Genomic DNA, 27,430 nt, shown 5'->3' on the forward strand with positions numbered 1-27,430 from the left:
GGATCGTGAGTGGGAGGACGAGGCCTCAGTAGTGTAGCACTGGCTGCCTAGCTTTGCCCCCGCTGCCATCCCCCGTCTTTTCTGATGCCCCTCATGACCCTCTTCTCATTCACATTTGGGGCACTCCGGTGCTCGCTAAATGCCTTCAGACTCCTGTGCACTGATTCTGGCAGGGACCCTCCCAGCCTGTGGCCATTGCCCTCCCATCGGTGTCTTGGCCACACACACCAGCAGTAACCCCCAGCAAATGTGCTCCCAACAGTCAGTGTCAAGTTCTGTTGTACTGACCCCACTCGCACGTGGGCCCCAGGACTCAGGGCCCTGTTGGAGGGCAGACTCGCTCACTCTTCCTAACTATATCTACCCCTCAGCAAAAAGATGGATTCCCAAAGACACCAGCTTGCCAAAGAGGTGTGTGCTGCAGGTGATTTGATTTTACACTGTGCGGGAGATTTTCGTTGTGGGGAAAGTTAATGCCATAAGAGAGGAAAGTGGAGTTCCAGGGTTTGTAAACAGATGAGCTGGTGAGCTGCAGCACTGCTTAACACGCACGCATCTTCAGGCTGATCAAACGCTCTTTTTGGTAGAAGCTGTGACAGAAACGCTTTCTAACGGTAATTTGTAATTTTTATATGTTCATTTTTCTCTCGTTAATCTTGATCCTCCAGAGCATCTCATTCACCGACAGTGTGAGGACTCCTGCTTTCCCGTCTTCAGCAAATGCCTCCTTCTATTCAGTGCCTACCTCCCTTGTGGCCCCGACTGGCCTGCCTGATTCTAAGGACAGCAGCTGTTCCCTTATGGATCCCCACGTGCTCCTCACCAAGAGTGGGGCTGCGGAGAGGAGCAGCGGAACCTCAGCCGGAGGCCCTGACACAACCCGGTCCCTTGAGCCCCCGGCCCCCCAGGCCTGCCCAGGTGCTGGCTTCTGTCGTGTTGGGAGGAGTTGTAGTCCTACTGGTCTGGTGGGGCCCAGTAGCGGGACCACAGATCCAAATGCAGGGAAGGTGGGCAGGGAACACACAGCTGCTGGTGCCCGTGACAGTGGTGAGGACAGCCTTGCCCCGGGCACGCTACTTTCTAATGGGGAGTGCCGGCATAGCCGGCTGGGCGGTCGGGGAGCCTGTCTTTTCACATTGACAAATCCACAGCTGCAGGTGTCCGAGGAGTTCATAGATGACGACCCAGCAGAGATCTCATTCTTTGCCGGAGGCTCTGAGGCATTTTCCTGCCCATACAGCTCCCTAGCCCTACAGGATGTGCGGGCACCTGCCCTGCCCCCAGTCTCCCCATCCTTGTGTGGCGTGGACACCTGCCCACACCTGGGGTCCCTGCAGTCCAGCCCAGACAGGTACTCCACTGAGGCAGTTGACATGGAAGTGGACGACGAGTTTGAGTTTGAGGAAGAAGGTGGCTGCCATGGTGATGCACGCCCCTCGGACACCTGCGAGCTGTTTGAGGTGAAAGCCCAGGCCAGTCTGATGCAGAGCCTGCTGAGCGCCTCTGAGACCAGCTCCCTGCGGAACAACCGGTCCGAGAGCAGCTCTCTCAGCAACGTGCCGCTGACCGGCGCACTGACCAGCCGGTCCGGGGCCAGCTCGCTTGTGAACTTCCCTGCCTGCTCGGTCCGCTCTGAGTGCAGCTCAGCCTTCCAGTTCTCAGATATCCTCGACCAGCTGGAGCAGCTCAGCTATCCGCCCACAGCCACTGAGGCCTCCAGCAGCTCAGACACAGACTCCTGGGACTCAGAGGCTGAGGCGCCCCTAGACGCCAGCCTGTTCTTCAGCAACCCTTTTGCACAGGCCCCTGGAGAGAGGTTCACTTTTGATCTGCAGAATAATTTACAGATTGTGACTCCAGATGAGCGGATGGATAAAAACCCCTACTGACCACTGCCAGGCCACCCACCCACCCGCTTGGGGAAGTTAGTCCCCAAGGGATCCTTTGATTCAGGCATTGAAGATAACCCTGTGTTGATGGCTGCATCTCCAGCTCTTTCCTAATTCCCTGATTTATTATACGTTTTAGAATGAAAACTTTGACTATGAATGATGTTAAAAACTATGAATCAGGTTAAAAATAGATGAGTATTTCCAGCTCGCCCTCACAGAGGGCTGATAAATTAGTCTTTATAGCTTTTTATTTTTGGCATTTACTTTGACTCAAGTAAAAACTGGTGCTATACGTTTTGAATGTTAAATAGTTCCCACACCTGTGGCTCCTCAGTAGCCTGTGGATGAAGCCTCCTTGTGCTTCTTCGTAAGACGCAGTGCACAGCCCACAGCTGCTCACGACAGTGGCCTTCCTCTGACTTGCCAAGCCGCCGCTGCGCTGAGTCTTGGCCCTGAGTCTAGGCCTCGGTAGTCAGATCCGGCATGGAGCGTGGACATTAGTCCCCAGAATAGTGCACTGTTTACGATCGCAGTGGCCTTAGAGAGACATTGGTTTGCAGGTGCACTCAGGCAACTTTGAACTGTTGTCCTCAGCTTAATTGAGGTATAATAGAGATGTGGTCGTAGGAGAGACAAAACCGGACACCCAGATCTGCCTGAGGGTCATCGTGTGAGCCAGCGCCAGAGATGTCACCACTGGACGGTGAATAGGGTGTTAACTGAGGACAGTAGGCACCCTAGGAGCTCCCCGAGTACATAGGCGGCTAGGGTTTTTACTCTCTTTAGGAATGAAGCTTCTTTTAGATACCAACCCGTCAGTTCCAACTCGTGTCAACTCCATGTGTGTCAGAGTGGAACCGTGCTTCATTGGGTTTTCAGTGGCTGATTTTTCAGAAGTAGGTTGCCAGGCCTTTCTTCCAGGAAACCTCTCGGCGTGCTCAAACCTCCAACCTTTCAGTTAGTGGCTAAGCATGTTAATTGTTTGTACCACCCAGGGACTCTTTTAGAGCACAGGTGGTTTGTTATATAAAACCAGTAGCCATTTCTGATAGGTTTTCCTGAGTCGTTCCATCTAAAGCAGTGGGGAAGGTCAGGGACAGGGATAGCACCATCGCTCGACAGCCTCGGGCCGTCCCATCCAGTGCCACAAGTGAGTCACAGAGGGACACGGGGGCCCCACCAGGTGCCCACATAGAGGCCGGCTCTGTCTGACCCGCTGTTGAAAGTCCAGCTCAGAAGCCTGGTGCAGGCCGGGCACTTCAGCAGCAAGATCACGTGGCTGTGCGTCATGTCCGGCCAGACCACCACGTGGCCAGTGCCTCCAGGCGGCCTAGCACCTGGCATGCGGCACGCCCTGCAGACACTGGTGAAGCTCTCCTTAAATCCAGCAAATGGTTTGTTGTTTGGCTTGTTTTCCATTTGTTTCTCGTCTCATCTAGTAGAGTGATACCATATATAAAGGCTCATTTTCTTCCTGGGGCCTTCTATGGCAGCACTAAACTATTGTATCTTCCTTCATGTGTGAGTAGCTTCTGCTCTTGGCCTGGGTGCAGTGGTGGAGTTTGGCCAGAGAAGTGCTGGAGCTGTCATAGGCATCTTACAGACCCGCTCTTTTCTTTCTTCATTAGTGTTGGTTGAACACCAGCAGGTGTTTGTGGCCAGCCAGGTCTGCTGAATGATTTTCCAGTTTTGTAACATCCTTGATTCTGAGCCACTCTGTCGTCCTTTGCCTGGTCCACTGAGCCAGAACTTACAGAGCACTTGGTCATTGTTGGTTCTTTCCCCTCACTGTCAGTCAGGCTGGCCTTCTTCACACTGTGAGGCAGTAGGTGCAGGCTCCATGCAGGCCTGTTGCCACTGCAGGAAGACGGCATCCGTGTGAGAGAACAGCTGGCAGGAAGGGCAGCACAGTTAGGAGCCACTGGCTGGAGTCAGACTGACTCCCGTGTGTCACTCACCACACAAGCCTTGGGGCCTTGTGCTGGGGGACTTGTATTGCTCAAGTCCGAACTGTCCTCTGAAGCCTCGGTGTTCACACGATTCGGCCCCACTCTTCACCGAGTGCCTGCTCACCGTGAGCACCCCGTGGTACTTGTAGGGTGCCCTGCTAGTGTCTGGGCAGCAGGCCAGACTTGCAGTGAGCCAAACTCGCTGCATGGTAGGGGGGTCCTCTCCCTCATGCAGCTTCAGGAAGGGAGTCTGCTCTGAGGGTGGATGGGACTGGGCTCCTTGAGGCAGGAGTGTTCTCTGACTCGTCAGTTCTGAGGACTCTGGAGTAAATTCTGTCCTGGTCTATTTTTACTTCCTATTAAATCGTTTTGTGTTTTTTAGTGAAACTCCATTTTCTGGAGATGATTGTTTAGCTTTTTATTTAGTAAGTTTTCAAAATACACAAGAGTACAATGAGGAGTGTGATGAACCGGTCGTCCCGACTCGGTTTGTGCAGCGTACCCGCTTGCCTATCTGTCCCTTTCTTCTTCTTGCCCTCGTTTTCAGAGCAGAGCCCTGACATGCTAACGACATCCCTCGGTGTTTCTGCACATGTCTCTGAAACTCAGGGACGTTTTCCTCTGTAAGCCCGTGATGCCATTATCATATGAAATTAATAATTTCTTGGTATCATCAATACCAGGAACATATTCAGATTTCCCCAGTTGTCTTTAAAATGTCTTTTAGCATTCAGTTGTTCAAATCAGGATCCAGACACAGTCTGCTTGCCACCGTTCATTGTTTTATCTCTTCGGTCTCCTTACGTTCATAAGTGTCCCTCACACACAAACACACACGCCCTTGTTACCCCGTTGGTTTGTTGGAGCGACCATTCATGGTCCTGCAGCTCATGCAGCTGGCTGCTGCTGTATGCCACCTGTGCTTCCGGCTTCTGCGTGAACTGGAAGCCAGGCCCAGAGCTGTATGGAGCAGGGCAGGGGCCATGGCTCAGGGCCGACAGCTTCCACACAGGACAGCGCAGCTAGAACAAGTCCAGCGTCGGAACGCTCCATCGGGCGGCACAGGTGATGGTGTGACATGTAGGTTCAGGTTCAACTTTTTTGGCAAGATCTGGAGAAATTGTGACTGGCTTTCCTTGTTCAAAATATTGACAATGCTCTTCAGAGCTCTAGCTTTTCCTTTACACTGGAACAGTTTATTTAAAAGTCAGTTTGTGGTCTTTTCCTGAGTTGCTGCCCAAGGCCCCTGTACCTTCTACCTTGAGGTTGATATGCCCCCACCCAAAGGCCTTGCTTTAGAAACCAGGTGGAGGAGAAAGCCCAGTGGAATTAGGACAGAAGGACAACACTCCCTAGTGCAGTTAGCTTAGGCAGTGAGGTGGCTCTGTTTTCCCTGAAGAAAAGACGGTTTGTGATAAATATTAGACACCCAGAGCAGCTTAGCAGTCAGGACACTGAGTCCTCAGCCAGCCTTTGGCCCGAGTGCTCCTGTCATTTGCCTGTCACTGTTCATTGTGATTGTCTTTTCAAAATGTGGTCCTGATGATCCCGTAGAGTCCCGGTGTTATGTGGTGATACCTTCATACCTTCCCCAGCCTGGACACCAAGCCCATTACACCTTGATTGGAGCATGGGGCAGCCAGTCAGCAAGCACTGGAGTTTGAAAAAGTACAGGGACTTGTACTAAGTCTTCCTCTGCAGGGGCCCGTCCACCAGGAGGCCTGGTGAGAAGTGCCTACTGAGCAGGGCCCGTCCGCCAGGAGGCCTGGTGAGAAGTGCCTACTGAGCAGGGCCCGTCTGCCAGGAGGCCTGGTGAGAAGTGCCTACTGAGCAGGGCCTGTCCGCCAGGAGGCCTGGTGAGAAGTGCCTACAGGCTGTCACACACACACTGTGCTGGTCCACAAGTTTTCCTGCTTGTATCCAGAGCATTGTGGTCATTGGGCCTGCTGTGGCCTCAGGCGGGTGCTATGCCAGTGCCGTGAGGAGGCCATGGCAGGATAGGAGGTTCCAAGAAGGAGCTCGCCCTCTTGTCACTTCGTGTGGCCAGGTGCATCAGGGCAGGCAGGCCAGGTGCATCAGTACAGGTAGATAACACGGACGGCCGTGGTCCCCCATGCAGCCTGAGGCCATAAAACAGCACAGCCTTCCATTAAGTCCAGTGCGAACACTACCCTCTGCTCTATGTAGAGTGTTTATTTTTATTAGGTATCAAGTCTATTTTTGCATTTAAATTTCCAGTGTCTAGGTATTTTAATATAAGCCAGTATATAAATATTTCAGGTATAACAGCAGCATAGCTAAGTGTTACTAAAATTGCACTAAACATCTGTAATGGCATGTACTATGTTTTTTAATCACCAGACTTTGATAGGTTTTTTTTTTAATAAAATTTTACAAGGAATTTTGTGAGAATGAAATTAAATTAGGATACCCTTCTTCAATTAATATTATTAATGGTGCAGGATGTGTGCTATCACACAAACATGAGTTCAGCATGGAAGTGTCCAAGCCTGTTGGTTCAGTCATTTTGCAAAGAGGACTCGCTCCCTGCGGGCTCTGTGATACACGGGCGTGTGGAGGTTTCTAAGGCCAGCACCGTGGTCATACCATGGTCACACGGTGCATGGTCATGGCACAGCCGGTGATGCCGATGAGTGTTTTCAAGGCACGCTTGCTCCCTCCCAGCTCCTAGCACATCGAAACAGAAACCCCTTCCTAGATCAGCTACTTCGTGGAAGACAGAAATGTCCATGTTCTCTCAGTGCCTCACACTGAGAGTTCCCGTGTTTGTTCTTCAGGCAGTTGTGGCTTCACCCCGGCACTTGTCCTTTACGTCGCATGCATGTTATGGGGCTGCGTGTACAGAAGACGCCACCATGGATGGCTTGGGTGTGGGGGGCACTGCAGTTACCTCCCCAGCAGCCCCTGCCTGAAGCACTCCTTGGTGCACAGGTTGGTGTCTGCACCCCGAGAAACGAGGAGGAGTGAGCGGGAGTCCCTCTGTACCTGAACTTCCATGTTCTCTAAGGGCCGTTTTGATTGTCTGGTTCGTGATTCTTGTAAAATTTGTTTACTATTGAACTTACCTTTTATAAATCTGTAGGTTTGTACTAATTCAGAACATTTTAATTGTTTATTCAATAAAATAAGGAAATACTTACTATGAATTAAATAATGGGCTTTTTAGCTTTCTTTCCCTCTACTTGTTTATGCTTTTGATTTAAACAAGCTAAAGATTATTTCACCTATTAAACAAGTCCCTGAAGCAGCTGTTTTTTCCGTATCTTCACTGACACACCCTTCCCTTCTTGGGTACCAAGCCACCAGCAGATCTTCTGGCTCTGAGCCCTGTTCTCACGCTCGTGTGGAGGTAGGGGCTGTGGAAGGCCAGTGGGCAGGGGCTGTGCTCTTCTGGCTAGCCCTGCCCTGCGTGGCCTGCATGACCGGGCATGCTGTGTGCAGGCTTGGTCAGGTCTGCCCTGCGTGGCTTCTGGCCGGGCGTGTCACGGGCTGGCTCAGTCAGCCTGGCTCCCATGGACCTTGTAGCGTGCAGGCCTCAAGGGTCTCTGTTCACAGTGTTGGGAATACAGACTGCAGTTCTGTCTTCTGACTACACACAGAACAGACACTGCTGGTCTTAATTCTGAAGTGAGGAAATTGTTGACTGATTTAACCCAGCTGGTTCAGAGCCACCGTGTAAAATCCAGTGGATTGCACTAACTAAAGGCCCTGACCCAGAGTTTAGCATCACTCATGGCCTGAATAGGTTTTACTCAAGCTCTGAACTTGAGTGTCCCCTGGTGCCTCAACGAAGCCCACCCCACTTCTGGCCCTGGACCTCTGCCCACCACAGACGGTGCTCAGACACTGCCCACCACCAGGCCTCTCTGCCCAGGCCCCTCTAGCCTCCTGGGCAGCAGTGGCTCTCTGTGAACGAGTTCCTTATCTTGCCCTGGGTGCTCACAGGGGCATGGCAGCCTGGCCACAGGGTTTCAAGGCACCATGTGTGGGCAGAGCGGTCAGTACAGGAGGGCCCTGCAGTGTCCTCTCCTGGAGCATAGCGGCCAGCAAGCAGGGCTGTAGAGCACGCGCACCATCCTTAACAGGACCCTGGGTGCAGGAACACATTCTGGCCTGAGCAGGGAGAGAGGGACGGACAATCAAGCAGACCCTGCCTGAGGAAGCGCTCAGTGGGTAATCTCGATTTTGAGAAACGGCTTTAAAGCATTTCTCTTAGGTCTGTGTTGGACATTTCAAGGCCTTGATGTTTCTGAAGCACACTGATTTGGGCTAGTTTCTTACCCAGTGCACACCACCTTACAGACTCTGAATTTACTCAAGTGGTTGGTTGTGGCCTTGCCTCCGTTGCTCCAGTATTTCTGAAGATGCTTAAGTCTGGACAGAGCATCAGGCACCACCATGTGGCGCTGCAGCGTGGCATGCCCATGACCCCACAGTGTATGCTTGTACAGGCATGAGACCAAGCGCCAGGCAGAGGACTCATTCGGACAAGCGGTGTCAGAGTGCGACGCGTTTCAGGTCAACAGGCCTGTTCTTCTTAACAAGAAACGGACTCGTTTATTTAGAAGAAAAAAAGAAGGAAAGACTCTGAGATGCAGCCTCTTGGAGCACTGTGTGTGTCTGCGTAGTCACTGCCCGGTGCTTTCCGTGGGCAGCCGCTGGCTGACAGCTGCAGTGTCACCACCCATAAGCCATGGCGGCCCTAAAGAAAGGGTATACCTTGTTGATGAGAAGCAGAGCTAATAGCTGGACCCTCGCCAGTAACCACCGTTCTACCTCCCACTTATATTACTGAGCCAGATTTTGTGACCTGTTAGTCCAGAACCAAAGCCCATGATGGTTGTGTGCTGACCCATCAAGCTCACGTTTACCTAGGTTCTTCAGACAACTGCTGTCTTTCTTTTCGTGGAATTAACAACCAGCCGATCTTTCACTTCCTGCTGTCAAGTTAAACTTCAACCTTGACCTTGAATTTTGCCACGCAGCCACTGATTCTTCCTGTGCTACCAGGCGAATATTTTTAAGAGTTGTTCATTATACTTTTAACGAAGAGGTTTAAAGGTATGAAATATAAATAAGTTTAGTTTTCTCTAAAGTTAATATCTGTCTTTCATCACCTGTTGTTAGATGTCATGGAGTCGGTTCTGACTCACAGCGACCCCATCTACGACAGAGCAGAACGAAACACTGTCTGGTCCTGCACCATCCTGACAGTCATTGCTATGTTTGAGCCCACTGTCGCAGCCACTGTGTCAATCCATCTCATTGAGGGTCTTCCCCTTTTTCGCTGACCCTCTACTTTACCAAGCATGATGTCCTTCTCCAGGGACTGGTCTCTCTTGATAACATGTCCAAAGTATGTAAGATAAAGTCTCGCCATTCTTGCTTCTAAGGAGCATTCTGGCTGTACTTCTTCCAAGACAGACTTGTGCGTTCTTCTGGCAGCCGGTGGTAGATCCAGTGTTCTTCTCCAACACCGTCATTCTAGGGCATCGATTCCTCTTCAGTCTTCCTTATTCATTGTCCAGCTTTCCCACGCATATGAGGAGATTAAAACACCATGGCTTGGGTCAGGCGTACCCTAGTCCTCAAGGAACAAAAACAGCCTCCTGCAGGAAAGGTGAAGGTAAGCACGGCCAGTCCACATTGTTCTCTAGGAGAAGACAGCCGCCACATAACACAGGACATGAACAGGTGGAGGAGTCCATCAGGAGCCTCGTGCTTAGGATGGATGCATTTACTGCTGTTGGCCTGAAGACCTCTCTGCACCAGTTAGTCACTCGATCATCTAGACTGTGTTTACGTAGCAAAGTAGGTGCGATAAAGTTTTACTATCGCTAGCAGATTTGAAAAAAGGAGATGTTTACTGGTAGTCTGTGGTACTTTTTAACCTATTCACCAAATTGTGAGTTGGCAGTTTTGGGGAAATAGGTAATGTACAATGATCATATCAAATGATTGCTTTTTACCTGTGTTGAACCAAAATAGCCTCTTCTGGAACTGCCCACCTGCCCGGAAGGGAGCACCTCCCTTTATGAGTTACTTACTAAACCAGCTGCCGTCAAGGTGACCCCTACTCAAGGCAGCCTGTGTGTCAGAGCAGAACTGTTTTCCGTGGGGTTTTCAATGCGTGTTGTTCCAAAAGGAGATCTCCAGGCCTTTCTTCCACGGTGCCTCTGAGTAGACTTAAACTTCCAGCCTGTCCCTTAGCAGCCAAGCTCGTTAACCATTTGCACCCAGGGTCTCCAGTTATTAATTAAGGGACTATTTACCAATAGGAGTCATTTTCTAATTTGATGATCCTATTATCCCGCACAGGCCGTGGCCTTTTTTGCCAACCCAAACAAGATTGCTGTGTACATCATATGATGGATGGTGATGCCATCTCCTCCAGACTACCTCCTGCTAGCTGAAAATAAAGTCGGGTTTTTCCAGCCACCTGGTGGTGAGCCGGCCACCAGCAAGCTTGACATGGGTGCGTGTCAGGGGGGTGCTGCTGGGAAGCACAAGAGTCAGACGGTGAGCTTCTGTCTGTTGTCATGACTGTAGTGAGCATGAGACACCTTGTCTCAAACATCCGAAACCGTACGATTGCGAAAAGTAAACAGAGGTGTGGTTAGTAACTTCCAGACTTTTCTCTGAATTTCCATTAGGCACAGGTATCTCATTATGCAATTCTGGCTTAGTAGAGAGAAAAAGTATTTTGGAGAGCAAATCCTGAATGTCTTTGAGAGCTTGCCTCTTCTCAGCATAGGAATGACCTGCACTTGAGGGGTAAGCACAGAGCCCTCCGCTCCCCCAGCCCCTTCAGAAGTGACGAGCCCACACAGCAGGGAGATGGAGGTAGGAATGTGTATGTTACCTTAGGGGTGCTTTTCCTATTTTAACTAAATGTGTAATAAAACCAAGTCCTAATAAAGGTGTTTGTTAACAACGTCATGGTAGCTATGGTGTCTAGGTTTTCCAGGGAATGAATGTTTCCCCAGGTCTCAAACCTGCCTTGTGGTACAAGATTCCAGAGGAAAGCTCTGCCACCGGGAGCTGCCTGAGGCATATTCACATCTCATCATAAGAACCCTGATCCTGGAGTCCCTCACGTGGGGTGTGGTCTTTTCAGATCTCAGGATTTGTCAATGTGAAAACCAGGACTCCCCCCCCCCAATCCCTCCCACCATGCTGCAGGGCTGACTGTCTCGGTGGTCCAGCCGGTCCAGTGGGAGGAGGGCAGCATGCTGTGGTCACACTCAGGCCGCTGCCCCCACTGATCTGTCTGCACACAGAGATGCTTCAGGTTACATGAGCGATGTCTGATTTTATGAACTGGTCGCTGTAGGCAGCTGCACTGGGAGTCCCCAACAATCGTCAGAGACCCCTGCTTTGAGGCCAGTTGTGGGTGGACTAAGGGGACCCCATGGTGGCATTTTTGCAACCAGAGGTTGTAGTGGGGCCACCTAGACCCCAGTGTTTTATAAGCCAAATTAGTAATAGTGAGAAATAGTGGGGGGTTCCTTGTTAAAACAGTATACATTAGGAAATTTAAGGTAGATTTCAATCTTAAGTGGTTTTTAGACAGCATAGTTAAATTTCTCCTATAAAACTTTGAAGATATGTTTAAAATTTGACATTTAGTAGTTACCGATTTCCCATAGACAAACATTAGAAATAAACCTTTGAAAATTAAAAAAAAAAAAAAAATTCTTAATAGATGAGAGAATTTCTTTACTAGAAAATGTATGCTGGGTTATAGCTCATCATTAACTTCCTTGGAATTAGGTCACACATTCGACTTCTATCTAGTCAAGACCAAACGCTTTAAGAAGGAGAAAAATTTTTAGTTACTTCAGTGGTATAACTCTAGAAAACCAAAGTAAAATTCTTATTAATGAAAAACTCAAGGAACTTGAAAACAGTATCATGAATTGAGCCACTTTCTATGACCCAGTTATTTGTAACGAATTTGCCTTAAAATAGGTATCGCTTTTCCATATATATCGGTCGCATTGGCTGACGTTTCTCTAACCTCCACCGATACGCCTTTCATCTCAAACACACAGACAGTGTCCCTCCCCAGTGGTGCGTTTGCTTTACCAACCTTGAGGCACCCAGTTTTATACCATCTACATCTTCTCTATAGCACAGAGAAGCCCCTCGGCACACAAGGACTATCCAAGCCCCTGCAGGGTCCCTCGAAGTCCAGACAGTCTTGCAGCTGGCCTCTGTGTGGTTGGATTTGTCCACCAGCCACCCTGTACATTTCCCTCATATGTCATGTATAAAATTTCGTATGATTCAGGGTTTTAGATGCACAGTTTCCGGAACCGTCCAAGGCGACTTAAGGCTGCTGTAATAGTCTAACCCAGGGTGAGCTTGTGGTGGTGGTTCCCGGCCAGCCTCAGCCTTCTCACGTCTCCACTCCCCATTCCAATTCCAGGCCTTTCTGCGGAGACACCTCAGCCTTCTCTCTCCACCCAGAAGAGCCCACTCAGCTTGAACTCTGCATTTCAGGTGACTCTGAGCCCAGGTGAGCGGGGCTCATCCCCTCTCCTGAGCCCCGTCCTCAGTGACGTGGGTGGAGCCAGGATGGACAACGAAGAAGAGACAGCACACAAGGTGGGCACTTGCCAGGGTGGGATACTGAGGCCTCGTGGACTCCTCCCTGGATCAGTGCCAGCCGGGGAGAGGGGGTGGCAGGGGAAGAACTCTGTGGTGCCATCGCTCACCCGGGGCCACCCGCTTAGGGGCAGCTAGGGGATGGGTGGATTGCCTGGCTGCTCCTGGGGCTCTCCAGGAGCCTACTGCTAAGACAGCACCTCCTTCGTGTGTTCAACAGACAGTCCCTGGCACCACAGGTTCCAGGTGTTGTGCTGGGTCTTGGGGCCATGGTATGAGCAAGACTGGCACACAGGGGCACACAGCCAGCCTCCACCTCCACCTCCTCCCCTCCTTCCCTTCCCTCCCATTGCAGGGCACCCACCTCGTTTAAGGACCAAGTGGCTGGGAGGAACACATCAGATGCTAAAGGAGGGCACACTGGGTAGCCCTGTCTGGGGTCAGGAAGGCAGAGACGTGATGGAGAGGGAAGCAGAGACCTGATGGAGATAGCGTGGGGCGTTCCTGGGGGCAGTGGGAGTCCTTGGTCCTCATCTGTTGTAACAAGGAGAGAAGACCCTGTGCTGGTACCGGGGAGCTCTGTCTGGGGTCAGGAAAGCGGAGACCTGATAGAGAGGAAAGCAGAGACTTGATGGAGATAGCGTGGGGCATTCCTGGGGGCGGTGGGAGTCCTTGGTCCTCATCTGTTGTAACAAGGAAGGAGGAACCTGTGCCGGTACCGGGGAGCCCTGTCTGGGGTCAGGAAAGCGGAGACCTGATGGAGATAGCGTGGGGCATTCCTGGGGGCAGTGGGAGTCCTTGGTCCTCATCTGTTGAAACGAGGAAGGAGGAACCTGTGCCGGTACCGGGGAGCCCTGTCTGGGGTTAGGAAAGTGGAGACCTGATGGAGATAGCGTGGGGCATTCCTGGGGGCAGTGGGAGTCCTTGGTCCTCATCTGTTGAAATGAGGAAGGAGGAACCTGTGCCGGTACCGGGGAGCCCTGTCTGGGGTCAGGAAAGCGGAGACCTGATGGAGATAGCGTGGGGCATTCCTGGGGGCAGCGGGAGTCCTTGGTCCTCATCTGTTGTAACAAGGAAGGAGGAACCTGTGCCGGTGTAGCTGCAGAGCGGGCTGTGGCTTACAGCAGAAGTTGAGCAGTCCCCACCGGTGGGTTTCTGGTCATCCTAAGTGATGGGAGTGCAGCCACGCACAGGTAGAGTGAGGGATAAGGAAGCCCACCCTGCAGTTCTGTGTTTTGAAGGCCCTCACCCTGTAATCTGGGCAGTGTTGGGGGGTAGGGGGCTGAGGTTTGCCAGGATGGCGCCACAGAAAAGGACAGGGGTCCAGGGAATTGGATGTTTAGGAATAGAATGGTCAAAATAACAGGCTGAGGAATGTGTTTGCCTGAGGGGTGTGGGGAGGGAGAAGACAGGAGTCCAGTCCCTGAGGCAGTGGGGCCCCGAGCGGCAGAAGTTCTCAGACCAGCGCCTGCGGAGGGAAGTTCTTCTGTGTCGGACACTTGGGCACTTCCTGGAGTGGCCGGAGAAGGGGCACTCTGTCCAAGGCCACCAGGACATTGGGGTTCCACATAGGGAGGATGGAGCCTCTACTGGACTGGCCTTGGCATGGTGGGGGGCAGGTCTCCATGCGACCAGGGACTGTCAGGTGGGGGTGCTGTGAGCCCTGGCCCACTGCAGTGACAGCAGCGCTCACTGGAAGGCCAGAGTGCAGCTCTGCGTGCAGGCCTGCTAGGCAGACTGGGGTCTGGGCTCTAGTCCCAGGAATCCCCTGGGGACAGAGCAGGGGCATGGGGCCAGCCCCTCCCGCATCCATTCTTGGTGAACGTTGGCTGGCCAGGAGATACCACACATGGTCCCTGGACACACTGTGGTCAGCAGAGACAGTTGGCTGTGGACACTTGGTTTGTTTTTTAAACTTGAAGTCACTGTTTAGCTCACTGTAGATTTGTGTTGCTTTGGAAGAGAGAAGAAAAAAAAAAACTGCTTAGAGGAAGTCTATCTAAAAAACTAAACCATAATTTGTTACTTTATTACAAGAAGTGGTCCACTCTTCAGGTGGTTCTCTATCCATGCCAGGACCCCTGGTCAGCCATGTGACCGCGGAGTGACTACCCAGACAGGCTTCCCCGGGTGAAGGGCGCTCGGGAACCTGGGCAGTGGTTCCCTGGTCAGTTGCTCAGCTTGAGATGCTCACAGAGCCCGTCAGAAGCAGGTGGCTATGCCTCCACAGGGGAGGGTTCACTCCTGGACAGCCATGGAGCCGCACAGCTCGTGTGCACGGGGACCGCTGAGGTTTGGGCCTACAGTGGCCATTCCGTCCCCTCATAACAACTGTCCCACACCTGCACCCCACAGCTGTATGTCTGTGTCTGTGCAGGCATAGCCCATGTCCAGCACATACACGGCCCAGGCTGTGCAGGCATAGCTTGTTTCCAGCACGCGCAGGGCCGGGGCAGGCAGGCGCCCAGGCCAGCCCAGCACAGGGGGACTCCTGGTGGTGAGATGGCTGCGGCCAGGATGGCCTCAAGAGCCCTCCTTTGTCCTGGGCCTTGTGGGGCAGTGGTGGCCGGGCACCTTCTGCATGGGGTGAGCCCACACATGAAAGTCAGGGCATCAATACTTTGGCAGCAGGTGGGTTTCTGGGGAGCCTCTGCCCAGCTCACCGGCTGCATCTGGCCCGTGCTTTGTCCTGAGAGCCCTGTGTGATTGTCCCTGCAACACCACGGCCACCCTGTGTTCCTCCCTTAATGTGTCTCCCCCTTTTTAATAGAGACTCATGAGAACCGACAATGTCCGAAAGGTATGAAAGCAGAGGTGGCGGCTTCCAGATGGCTGTGCCAGGTGGTTCTCCCGGTCTGGGTGGTCCTTCTGTCCTCCCTGGCCGGCTCTGGGCTGCTTTCTCCCCCACAGCCCAGCGCGCTTTGTTGCTCAGCTGGGAACCGTTGGCAGTGTGGGGCAGAGCAGCTACATCTGGCTGGAGGTCTGCTTTGCGCTGAGGCCAGAGTGGGTGCAGGGCAGGGGCTGGGCTGGGACATAGGCCCCCCCCTCCCACCGCCGTTGTCCTTCCTGGGGACCCTGGGCTCAAGAGCAGAGTGGTCAGGACCGCGCCGTGCTGTGCTCTCAGTGCTCTCAGGTGGCTCTGCCCCCACAGAGTGGGGACTCCAGTGAGAGAATCAAGCTCAGAGTTGGAGGCAGTGCTGCTGGGCCCTGACCAAGGTCGCCGCCCTCAGGGGGCTGTGCCAGTTTCCCTCAGAGCCCAGGCTGGCAGCCTGCAGGGCGCAGACTCAGGGGTGCCCTCTCCCCATTGTGAGCATGTGGTGAGAGGTCCCAGCCTGGCACCAGGACAGGGAAAGCGGGCACCCCCAGACCCAGACATGGGCTCCATCATGCCTACATGAAGGTAATGGGACTTTGCACAGAGATTTCTCTGAGTGTGAATTTGAAAAGTCATTTTTAGGAGCACAAAGCACAGAAAGAAAAACAGTCACGGCTGGAATGGAGCACAGGGCCCACCGAGGGTGGGGGCCCTTCAGGGCCTGGGCAGTTTCGGAAGTGCAGCAGTGGGAGTCCCCAGCAGGGAAACAAGGACAGAGCATGGTGCATGTGGACTGCAGGGGTGCTGGGGGGTCGTGGGGGCGAGAGGGGCGCATGTGGGGGTGGCGGGCACACGTGAGGGCCAGGGTTACCGCCTGGGCTTTGGGCGTGGGCTGTGGGTCATTGCAAAGAGCGATGAGGGAAGGAGCCGACTGAGGTCCTTTTAGAGTATGAGGAGAGGACACCAGCCACAGTCACGGAGGTCAGCGGCATCTCATGGCTCGCTAACCTAAACGCTAGGCGTCCACACGTGGGGCAGAAACAGTCCCAACATAGACTCACGACCTCCTGACACTGCTTTCGCTCCTCTCACCCACACCACACTCAAGGGAGGACACGGAAAGCTGGCACGCGTCCCACACTGAGGAAACGTGCGACCCCGGGCACTGGGGACTCAGGTCACTTGGGGACTTTTATGAGTTAGATTGGTCCCCGCTGCCCCACGTGGGTTCTGACAGCTGTACCGATGGCAGTGCTGTCTGGAGGCAGCCTCATGACAACAGGACCCCCGCAGTGTATGAGTTAGATTGGTCCCCGCTGCCCCACGTGGGTTCTGACAGCTGTACCGATGGCAGTGCTGCCTGGAGGCAGCCTCATGACAACAGGACCCCCGCAGTGCACTGTGTTGGGAGAGCAGCTCTGTGTGCTCAGAGAGCAGCGTGCAGCGAGGACACGGGCACAGACAGCCTCACCTGTGGCCAGCTCATCTAGACGCGAGTCCCCGGGGTTACTACGGAGGGACACCACGTGGCAGACTCGATGTGCCCGGAGCAGCCCAGCGCCCGCGCCCACCTGTGACCAGCATCTCTTTCTTTCAGTGCATGCCCACAGACCGAGCGTATTTTATAGCAAAGGAGATTCTCGCTACAGAATGGACCTACCTGAAGGACTTGGAAGTTCTCACTGTGGTACGAGGCCTGAGTCCGTGTCACTTTGGTTTTGCCCGTACATCTTAAATCCACCAAAGGCAGGGGCTCCGTCCTAAGGAACATCCTTGGCTGTCGTGAGACTGCCATGCGTGGACTTGGTCCTTCTACAGAGGGCATGGCTAATTTGGGCCAGCAGACCTGGGCTGGGAGTGTCTGTCCTGATGGTGGGTGGTCAGTAGAGCAGGCCCCTTTGAGGCAGGGCTTCAGGCTGCAGCCCTTGCGGGGTGCTGGGCCTGGGGTCACGCCTGCCCTGAGGGCCATTGGCATCAGCCCCCTCTCTCTGCAGTGGTTCCGCAGCGCGGTGGTGAAGGAGGACGCTATGCCCGAGGACCTGAGGACCCTGCTCTTCTCCAGCATCGACCCCATCTATGAGTTCCACCGCGGCTTCCTACATGAGCTGGAGCAGGCGCTGGCGCTCTGGTAATGCCAGCGTCACAGGCGTGGATCCCCTCCTGAAGCCCTGCATGGGTGTGGACCCCGTCCTGAAACTCTGCACAGGCACATCCCTGTCCTGAGCCCCCACATGGACACAATGGCCTGGTCCCAGCCTCTCCCCTGCTTCGCATGGGCCCCCGAAGCTGGCTGCATTGCCTGCACCACAGCCCCCTGGCTCTCACGAGCTCGACCTTCCTTGTCTGTCTTTCCCCAGGGAAGGGCACCCTGGCACCCACACGCACGGTGGCCACCGCAGGATTGGGGACGTCCTGCTCAGGAGCATGCGGCAGCTACAGGTAGCGCACATCCGCGTCCTGGTGTCCCCTGCCCGGTGTAGCCCATCAGCGAGGACAGGGCGTCCCCCCAGCTCCCCCGTGATGGTGGTGCTGTGTCTGGTCGCGTCAGAGTGCGCATGGGTGCTGAGGGCTGTGGGGCAACATTCCGCGGTGCACGGCATCAAAGGGTGTGTGGCTGCTGAGGGCAGTGGAGGGACCCCCCGGGGTGCACAACATCAGAAGGCGCGTGGGTGCTGAGGGCAGTGGAGTGACCCCCAGGGTGCACAGCATCAGAAGGTGTGTGGGTGCCGAGGGCAGTGGAGGGACCCCTCGTGGTGCACAGCGTCAGAAGGTGTGTGGGTACTGAGGGCAGTGGAGGGACCCCCCGGGGTGCACAACATCAGAAGGCACGTGGGTGCTGAGGGCAGTGGAGTGACCCCCAGGGTGCACAGCATCAGAGGGTGTGTGGGTGCTGAGGGCAGTGGAGTGACCACCAGGGTGGCTGGTGGCCACTGCTCTGCCATAGCCCCAGCCAGTGTGCGGCTGCCATCAGTGTCTGCAATGTGAAGCCCGCCTTTGCTGGGGGCCACAGGTGGTTTAGGTTGTTCCTCGGGAACGTCAGAGTACCGTGAGCGGTGCCTTGTCCTGCCACGGGGTCTACACCAAGAAGGGTGGGTGTGTTGATGGGCCCAGGACTGCCTCCCACCATGCATGCTTCACGCATGTTCACCCATACAACAGCAGTGTCCTTCACGGTGACTGGAGAGCCCCCTCATGACGTTGTGCCCCAGGCCCTCACCACAGCACCCGGCCTGCCCGCATCCCCAGCCCCAGGCCCTCACCACGGCACCCACTTGCCTGGCCTGCCTGCATCCTCAGCTCTGGGCCCTCACCACTGCACCCGGCCTGCCCACATTCCCAGCCCCGGGCCTTCAGCACTGCACCCGCTTGCTTCACCTGCCTGCATCCCCAGCCCCAGGTCACACCCCAGACCTGAGTTCCCCAGAGCACTGCCACCTTCTGGGAGCCCCGCTCATGTCCCCACCACTCTCTTGGATTTCTGAGCCAGTGGCTAGGAATGATCCCTGACTACCACGGAAGCACTCACGCTAATTGAAGGTGAAACTGCAGACCTGTCTGCTGGCACAGACATATCACACCACAGGGTCATCTCCCTTCACTCACACAAGCCCCCCGGGAGTCCCAGGCCTCCAGAGGTGAGACGGGCCCAGCTGGCATGCTGCGGCGCTCGGAGCCCGTGCGTGTGCAGACTCTCACCGTGTGGGCAGATGTCAGGAGGAGTTACTTCTTGGCTCCGAGAACTGGGTCCACACCACCCCATAGCCCTGCTCTGAGCAAAGTTGCTCAGCGTCTGCTCTGTTTGCATGGGGCTGGGGGAGGGGTTCCAGCCTCAGCATCTCAATCTGTAGATGAGTGAGAGGCCCTGGGTCCCCTCACTTCATGAGAGGGGGTGGGTGCCGCAGTGGGAGCTGTGGAAAAGCCCCCAGCTCCCCACCTGAGTCAGACATGTCTGCCCGCACACTGGGCTGTGGTCCTATCCACTGACAAAGTCTCCAGCCCAAGTCTGTGAGATACATGCTGGGAGCCTGTCCACGGGGACTCGTGCCCTCCCACTGACCAGAGCCCCTTGTGCCTCAACAGGGATTCACCAGCTGCTTTCAGAGGCACGATGAGGTGTTGACTGAGCTGGACAAGGCCACCAGGCGCTCAAAGAAGCTGGAGGCTGCATACAAGGACTTCGAGCTCCAGAAAGTCTGCTACCTGCCACTGAACGCCTTCCTGCTCAAGCCCACCCAGCGGCTGGCGCACTACCAGCTGCTGCTGTCCCGGCTGTGCGCGCAGCTCCCGCCTGGCCACCCTGACCTCCCGGACTGCCGTGGTGAGTGGGCTTCCTCGGGAAGGGGCGCCTGGCCCCCACACACATGTGGGCCAGAGGGCCCTTAGAAGTTTCTGGTAGTGACGGGTTTTGTCATGTTTGATTTGTGTTAAGTGGACAAGGAAAGCACTCAGGCCTTCTTAACCTACACGTATGACGTCTAACTCCAGCGTAGATAGATGTCAGCTGCCATCGAGTCTGCTCCGACTCATGGCAACGTCATGTACAACAAAACCGAAGGTTGCTCAGTCCTGCACCATCTTCACGGTCATTGGTGTGCTCAAGGTCATCGCTGAGGGCGTTGTGTATTTTGAGTGCCTTCTACCTGGGCGGGGGGGTCATCTTCCAGCACTGTATCAGACAGTGTTCTGTTGTGACCCACAAGGTTCTCACTGGCTGATTTTCATAAGTAGATCACCAGGCCTTTCTTCCTGGTCTGTCTTAGTCTGGAAGCTCTGCTGAAACCCATCCACCGTGGCTGACCATGCTGGTGTTTGAAAAGTGGTGGCACAGCTTCCAAGCTACCACAGCACCACGAACCGACAGACAGGCAGGTGGTGGAGTGTAAACATACTGCAGGAAATTGCAGTCCACTGAGGGATTACTACAAGTGAATTGTTAGTTGTCTTTAAAAGAACCAGGTGAGAGCACCTTGAGCATCTCCTCTCCGTCCTCCCACAGCTATGGGGGCACAAGGAAGGTGCTTTCTGACATGCACGCACTGGCATGGACTTCACCATATTGGCAGTTCTCTTCCTTTTCCATGTTTGCTAAAAGGAAGGGACAGAACTGTCAAAACCATCTCCAAGCACTTTCAGGGAAACGTGAGTCATCGCAGCACACTTAGGTGTTCCTCATCATCACTAGACCCAAAACAGCTGTGGGGCAGGCTGTGCCCAGACACAGGGAGCCAGGTTCCAGGTGGCCACAGGACCAATAAACAGAAAAAAGATTCAAGTTGTCAAGGATTTCATTTTACTTGGATCCACAATCAACAGCCATGGAAGCAGCAGTCAGGAAATCAGACAGATTGCATTGGGTAAATCTGCTGCAAAGGACCTTTTCAAAGTGTTGAAGAGCAAAGATGTCACCCTAAAGACTAAGGTGTGCCTGACCCAAGCCATGATATTTTCAATTGCCTCATGTGTGTGAAAGTTGGACAGTGAATAAGGAAGACTGGAGAGGAATTGATGCCTTGGAATTACGGTGTTGGCGAAGAATATTGAATACACCATGGACTGGAAGAAGAAACAAATCAGTCTTGGAAGAATTACAGCCAGAATGCTCCTTAGAAGAGAGGATGGTGAGATTTTGTCTCGCATACTTCGGACATGTCATCGGGAGGGATCAGTTCCTGGGGAAGGACATCATGCTTTGTAAAGTAGAGGGTCAGCGAAAAAGAGGCAGACCCTCGACAAGATAGATTGACACAGTGACTGCAACAATGGGCTCAACCATAATGATCGTGAAGATGGCACAGGACTGGGCAGTGTTTCATTCTGTTGTGTGTAGCGTCGCTGTGAGTCGGAACCGACCCAGCAGCACCTGACAACAACAGAGGCACTTGAGAAGACAGGCTTGGTGATCTGCTTCTGAGAGGTCACAGCCATGAAAACCCTACGGAGCAGTCCTACTGTGCGCACTTGGGGTTACAGTGAGTCAGCGTTGACTGCACAGCAGCTGGTTTGGTTTTCTGGTTAGAGAAGATGGCCTTGCGTTTTCACTTCATCCTTCATCTCAGTTAGGGGTCCCAAGGGCAGGGCCCGGCGCTTCCTAGGGGACAAGGGTGTTAGCTCTAGGAGGGTCGGAGTCTTCCGGTGACATGTTTGGACATGTGTCCAGCTCCCAGCAGCCTCCAGCACTAGCCCAGGCGCGGCGTGAGCGCACAAGGCAGTCTGGCCTCCCACGCAGGCTCTGTGGACATGCGGCACCAGCGAGCAGGGAGGCACTAGGTGCCATCCATGGTGGAAATGCGGGCGGTCTCTGCGCAGGGACAATCCAGGGGTCCTGGAGGAAGAGGCAGGGTTGGCGGGCCCTGAGGGGAGGCCAGGCTGGGGCAAGGTGGCCTGGAGTGGGGGAAGGGTTGGGGGGAGGGGAGGGAGCTGGGGTGGGGGCTGGAGTTTATGTGCAGCAGTGTTCAGACACCAGGGCCTCCCTATTGCACTCCCTGTTAGGTGACTCCCCTAACCATGTGCTTTGCTCTGATCTTTCTTATCTTCTTGGCACCTCCACTTAGGGCACAGAGCTGGGCTGCCACAGGGGCCCTATGACCAGACTTGCCATCAGAGCTGAGTGCTTCTCACAGGGAGGACTCAGCCAGCACAGGGTCAGCCCGCGGCCAGTTCACAGAGCCTCTGGGGCCAGGCAGGCGGGTGCCTTATGTGCTCAGGCTGGTTTTGTGTTTTCTCTCAGTCCTGTCTTTGCTGTAAGATTCCCTTCTGCTCCTCCTCCATCGAAAGAGAACATTTCAGTTGCAAACTATGTGGCCTTTGAAATGCAGTCAGTGCTTCCTCTGAAGAAGGAATTTTATGGTTCTCATGGACCGCCTTCCTCTTCACCAAGCCTGAGTGCCTTGAGTGGCCAAGTGGCCCTGGTGCACAGCCACGCTACCAGGGGGCAGCCAGTGGCCTGTGAAAGGGTTGATGGGAAGTGTTTCTGAACGACCTGATCCCTGTCACCCTCGGTGTCTCCCACAGATGCGCTGACAGCCACCACAGAGGTGACATCTGGGCTCCAGCATAGCCTCGTCCGCCTGGAAAACCTACAGAAGCTGAGGGAGCTGCAGCGGGACCTGGTCGGCATTGAGGGTCTTGTGGCGCCCAGCAGAGTGAGCACTGTGGGGAGCTCTCTGAGCTGCTTAAGCCAAGTTCTAGTGGAGATGTCACTCTTACGCCAAAAGCGCCATCGTCTTGAGGGTACAACTCAGTGGGATTTAGTCTGTTCACGAGGTTGGCAGCCATCACCACTGTCTGATTCCAGAGCGTTCACATCACCGTAAACAGAAGCCCCCTGCCCATTAGCAGTCACCTCCAGGTCCCCTGGCCCCAGCCCTTGATAACCACCAGCCTGCATTCTGTCTCTGTGGATTTACCTATCCTGGACATTTCGTATAACTGGGATGGTATAAAACGTGGTCTTCTGTGACTGACTTCGCTCAGCATAATGTTCTCAAGGTTCATCCATGTTGTAGCATGTATCAGAACTTCATTCCTCTGTGTGGCTGAGTGATAGTCCGTTGTATGTATACGCCGCATTGTGTTTATCCATCCCTCCGTTGACAGATGTTTGGGTTGTTTCCATCTTTGGGCTTTGGTAAATAGTGCTGCAGTGAACACTGGTGTACGTGTGTCACTTTGACTTGCCTCTTTCATTTCTTTGGGGTGTATACCTAGGAGTGGAATTGCTGGGTCACAAAGTAACTCTACATTTAACCTTTCGAGGAGCGACCAGCTTGTTTTCCAAAAGTGGCTGTACCGTATTACATTCTCACCAGTAATGTACGAGGGTTCCAGTTTCCACACTGACACTTGCCGCTCTGTCTTTTTTATTACAGCCATCCTAGTGGGAGTGAAGTCGTATCTCATCGTGGTTTTGATTTGCATGTCACTAATGACACTGAGTATCACTTCATGTGCTCATTGACCATTTGTATATCTTCTTTGGAGAAATGTCTATTGGAATCCCTTGTCCATTTTTCAGTTGGGGTGTTTCCTTTTTTTTTGTTGAGTTACAGGAATTCTTTACATATTCTGAATGCTACATCCTTATTAAGTATATGATTTGCAAATATCTTCTCCCATTCTGTGGGTTGTCTTTCCAGTTTCTTGATAGTGTTCTTTGAAGCACAGAAGTTTTTAATTTTGATTTAGTCCAGTCTATCTATTTTTTCTTTGATTGTTGGTTCTTTAGGTGTCATATCCAAGAAAGCATTGCCTAATCAGAGTTCCCCCATGCTTCTGTCAGTTTGTTATATTGTGGGGGCTTGCATGTTGCTGTGATGCTGGAAGCTATGCCACTGGTATTCAAGTACCACCAGGGTCACCCATGGAGGACAGGCTTCAGCTGAGCTTCCAGACTAAGACTAGGAAGAAGGACCTGGCAGTCTACTTCTGAAAAGAATTAGTGAAGCAAGAGGTCATTAAAAAGACAGGAAAGAAAGAAGAGACCAAAATGAATATCAGAAGAGACTCTGAAAGTTGCTCTTGAATGTCGAGTAGCTAAATCAAAAGTAAGAAATGATGAAGTAAAAGAACTGAACAGAAGATTTCAAGTGGCAGCTCAAGAAGACAAAGTAAAGTGTTATAATGACACGTGCAAAGAGCTGGAGACAGAAAACCAAAAGGGAAGAACACGCTCAGCATTTCTCAAGCTGAACGAACTGAAGAGAAAATTCAAACCTTGAGTTGCAATATTGGATTCTCCAGGGGAAATATTAAACAACGCAGGAAGCATCAAAAGAAGAAGGAAGGAATACACAGAGTCACTGTACCAAAAAGAATTGGTCGATGTTCAGCCATTTCAGGAGGTGGCATATGACCAGGAACCCATGGTACTGAAGGAAGACGTTCAAGCTGCACCGAAGACTTTGGCAAAAAACAAGGCTCCCGGAACTGATGGAATATCAATTGAGATGTTCCAACAAATGGATGCAGCACTGGAAGTGCCCACCATCTATGCCAAGAAATTTGGAAAACAGCTGCCTGGCCAACTGACTAGAAGACATCCATATTTATGCTTATTCCCAAGAAAGGTGATCCCACTGAATACGGAAGTATATTGAATAGTATCATGAATATCACATGCAAGTAAAATTTTGTTGAAGATTGTTCAAAAGTGACTACAGCAATATATTACAGGGAACTGCCAGAAATTCAAGGCAGATTCAGAAGAGGATGTGGAAACAGGGATATATATCATTATTGATGTCATATGGATCATGGCTGAAAGCAGAGAATACCAGAAGGATGTTTACCTGTGTTTTATTGACTGTGCAAAGGCATTCGACTGTGTGAATCATAACAAATGATGGATAACATTGCAAAGAATGGGAATTCCAGAACACTGTACGTAGATCAAGAGGCAGTCATTCGAACAGAACAATGGGATACTGCGTGGTTTAAAATCAGGAAAGGTGTGGGCCGTCATTGTATCCTTTCACCATACCTATTCAATGTGTATGCTGAGCAAATAATCTGAGAAGCTGGACTATATGAAGAAGAACAGGGCATCAGGATTGAAGGAAAACTCATTAACAATCTGCGATATGCAGATGACACAACCCTGCTTGCTGAAAGTGAAGAGGACTTGAAGCACTTACTGATGAAGACCGAAGACCACAGCCTTCAGTATGGATTACACCTCAGCAAAAAGAAAACAAGAATCCTCACAACTGGACCAATGAGCAACATCATGATAAATGGAGAAAAGATTGAAGTTGTCAAGGATTTCATCTTACTTGGATCCACAATCAACAGCCATGGAAGCAGCAGTCAGGAAATCAAAAGATGCATTGCATTGGGCAAATCAGCTGCAAAAGACCTCTTTAAGGTGTTGAAAAGCAAAGATGTCACCTTGAAGACTAAGGTGCACCTGACCCGAGCCACGGTGTTTTCTATCACCTCCTATGCATGCGAAAGCTGGATAATGAATGAGGAAGACCAAAGAAAAATTGATGCCTTTTAATTACGGTGTTTTGGCGAAGAGTATTGAATATACCATGGACTGCCAAAAGAACAAACAAATCTGCCTTGGAAGAAGTACAACTAGAACGCTTCTTAGAAGCAAGGATGGTGAGACTATGTTTCACGTACTTTGGATGTGTTGTCAGGAGGGATCAGTCCCTGAAGAAGGGCATCATGCTTGGTAAAGTAGAGGGTCAGTGAAAAAGAGGAAGACCCTCAACAAGATGGATTGAAACAGTGGCTGCAACAATGGGCTCAAGTATAACAATGATTGTGAGGATTGCGCAGGACAGGGCAGTGTTTCGTTCTGTTGTACATAGGGTCGCTATGACTTGGAACTGACTCAGTGGCACCTAACAACAACAACGGCAATCCAAAGCTTACATGTGTTTTTCTTCTAGGAGAACGTTTACATGTATGTCTTAGCTTTTTTATTTAGGTCATTGATCCATTTTAAGTTATTTTTCATATATGGTGTGAGCTAGGGGACCAATTTCATTCTTCTGCATGTGGAGGTACAGTTGTCCCAGCACCATTCTTCTCCATTGGATGGGCTTGGCACCTCATCAACAATCAACTGACCGTAGACATATAGGTTTATTTCTGGACTCTGTATTCCATTGATATCTGTCCCTTGAGCTGGTTACTTTCTGTCACCAGTGCCTTTACTTGAGCTGAACATTGTGAACATGAGAAAAGTGTTTTGAGGGTTGCACGAGGTGTTTTTCACTTCTCCATAAGCACACATGTATTCAAGTCTGTGTGTGTAAATCGTGTCTGGATGCTAGCCATGCTGGAAGAAGGTACTGAGAACGCGGGGCCTTCAGATCTGAGACCTCAGGACAGCTCCCCTCTCTGCAGCCCTGGCTATTACTGGATGCTAGTTGACCTGTCTCACCACCCTCTACCCTGGCCACTGGCTCTGGGTGTTGCTGCTGGCAGGCATTCTTGGGGAAAGGGTATGTGCTCCCACAGTGTCGTAGCTGGTGGCCTGAGGAATCGTCACACAAGTGCAGCCACATAGGGAAGTGGTGGTGTGGGTGTGGGGCCAAGGCTCAAATTCCAGCTTCTCCCCACTGCCCTGTGTCCTGGGCAGGTCACGCCACCTCTTGGTGACACCTCTGACCAGCTCAGGCCGGGGCCTGGTATGCAGTAGGTGCTCAGCAGGAGCTGGATCAGAAATCTCCAAAGTTATATCTTTATAACCCAGGACTCCTGTTCTCCCAGAGTTAAACATGCATGTCAGTCAGGAGAGGCAGCACACCAGGTTTCTGAGCAGAGAGGGTTCGCTACAGAGGCTTAGTTGGCAGAGGACTGTAAACCATCAAGAGTGTAAACCACCATAGGGGGACGGCCCTAGGAACACACTGAGCCTTACAGCTCTGGGGGGATCTCTACTCGGGGGCCCTGTGGGCCTGCAATTCCCTCAGTCCCACCCATAGTGTAGGACTTTGGGTCTCAAAGCTTTTGTGGTATTAGGGGTCCTCTTTAAAAATCCCAGTAATGTGGGGACAGCTAGCACCAATGACCTGTTACACTTAGTGGGAACCAGTATCGCTGCCCCCCCATTCTCTAACCTGCTCCTGCCCCCTCCCTAACTGTCACAAAGCTGAACTCAGATGCCATCTTCATGGCTGCCCTTCCAGAAGCTTCTCCTGTTTAACTAGCCTTGCCCTTTGCGTTACATAACACCCCATGATAGGGGGGTATGCCTGATGGTGCTGCCTGTGGGGTGGGGGGGCGAGGGCATCAGGGAGTGGTGCTGAGAGGGCAGGCAGGGAGAAAGGCCAGGAGATGCAGTTGCCTGGGCAGGAGGGTGGTGGCGAGGGGGCTTGTCTGGGATGGCAGAGTGTACCAACGCTGACGTCACCTGCTGTCTTCAGGAATTTATCCGTGAGGGCTGCCTGTGCAAGCTCACCAAGAAGGGGCTACAGCAGCGGATGTTCTTCCTGGTGAGTCTCCGCCTTGCCCACGGGAAGCCCAGTCCTGCGGGGGTGCTTCGCTGGGGGCTATACACAACGCCCTTCAGCCACACAGGGAAGCTTGGGCTCCGAGGGCCGCAGTCTGGTCCTGTTAGTGGGTACCAGCGTGGGGTGCCCTGAATGAGGGCGCTGAGGGTCTTCTTGCTGCCAGGCACCAGGGACCTG

General features: G+C 52.7%; 1 protein-coding gene across 3 annotated transcripts in view; it reads left to right on the forward strand.

Annotated features, from left to right (window-relative positions):
- FARP2 (FERM, ARH/RhoGEF and pleckstrin domain protein 2) overlaps window positions 1–27,430 on the forward strand; it is a 101,222-nt gene that overhangs the window by 66,420 nt on the left and 7,372 nt on the right. For all 3 annotated transcript variants that reach the window (XR_007518019.1, XM_049888723.1, XM_049888725.1), the window contains exons 13-20: window positions 669–918; window positions 12,294–12,472; window positions 16,885–16,974; window positions 17,282–17,415; window positions 17,645–17,726; window positions 19,368–19,605; window positions 22,299–22,429; window positions 27,167–27,235. Coding sequence is in view for 2 of the 3 variants with exons in the window: in XM_049888723.1 (XP_049744680.1) it covers window positions 669–918; window positions 12,294–12,472; window positions 16,885–16,974; window positions 17,282–17,415; window positions 17,645–17,726; window positions 19,368–19,605; window positions 22,299–22,429; window positions 27,167–27,235 (1,173 nt within the window). In the remaining variant the exon portion in view is untranslated. The remainder of the gene's footprint in view (window positions 1–668; window positions 919–12,293; window positions 12,473–16,884; window positions 16,975–17,281; window positions 17,416–17,644; window positions 17,727–19,367; window positions 19,606–22,298; window positions 22,430–27,166; window positions 27,236–27,430) is intronic.

This window comes from Elephas maximus, chromosome 6 (assembly GCF_024166365.1).
Source record: "Elephas maximus indicus isolate mEleMax1 chromosome 6, mEleMax1 primary haplotype, whole genome shotgun sequence".
Classification (NCBI taxonomy): Eukaryota; Metazoa; Chordata; class Mammalia; order Proboscidea; family Elephantidae; genus Elephas; species Elephas maximus.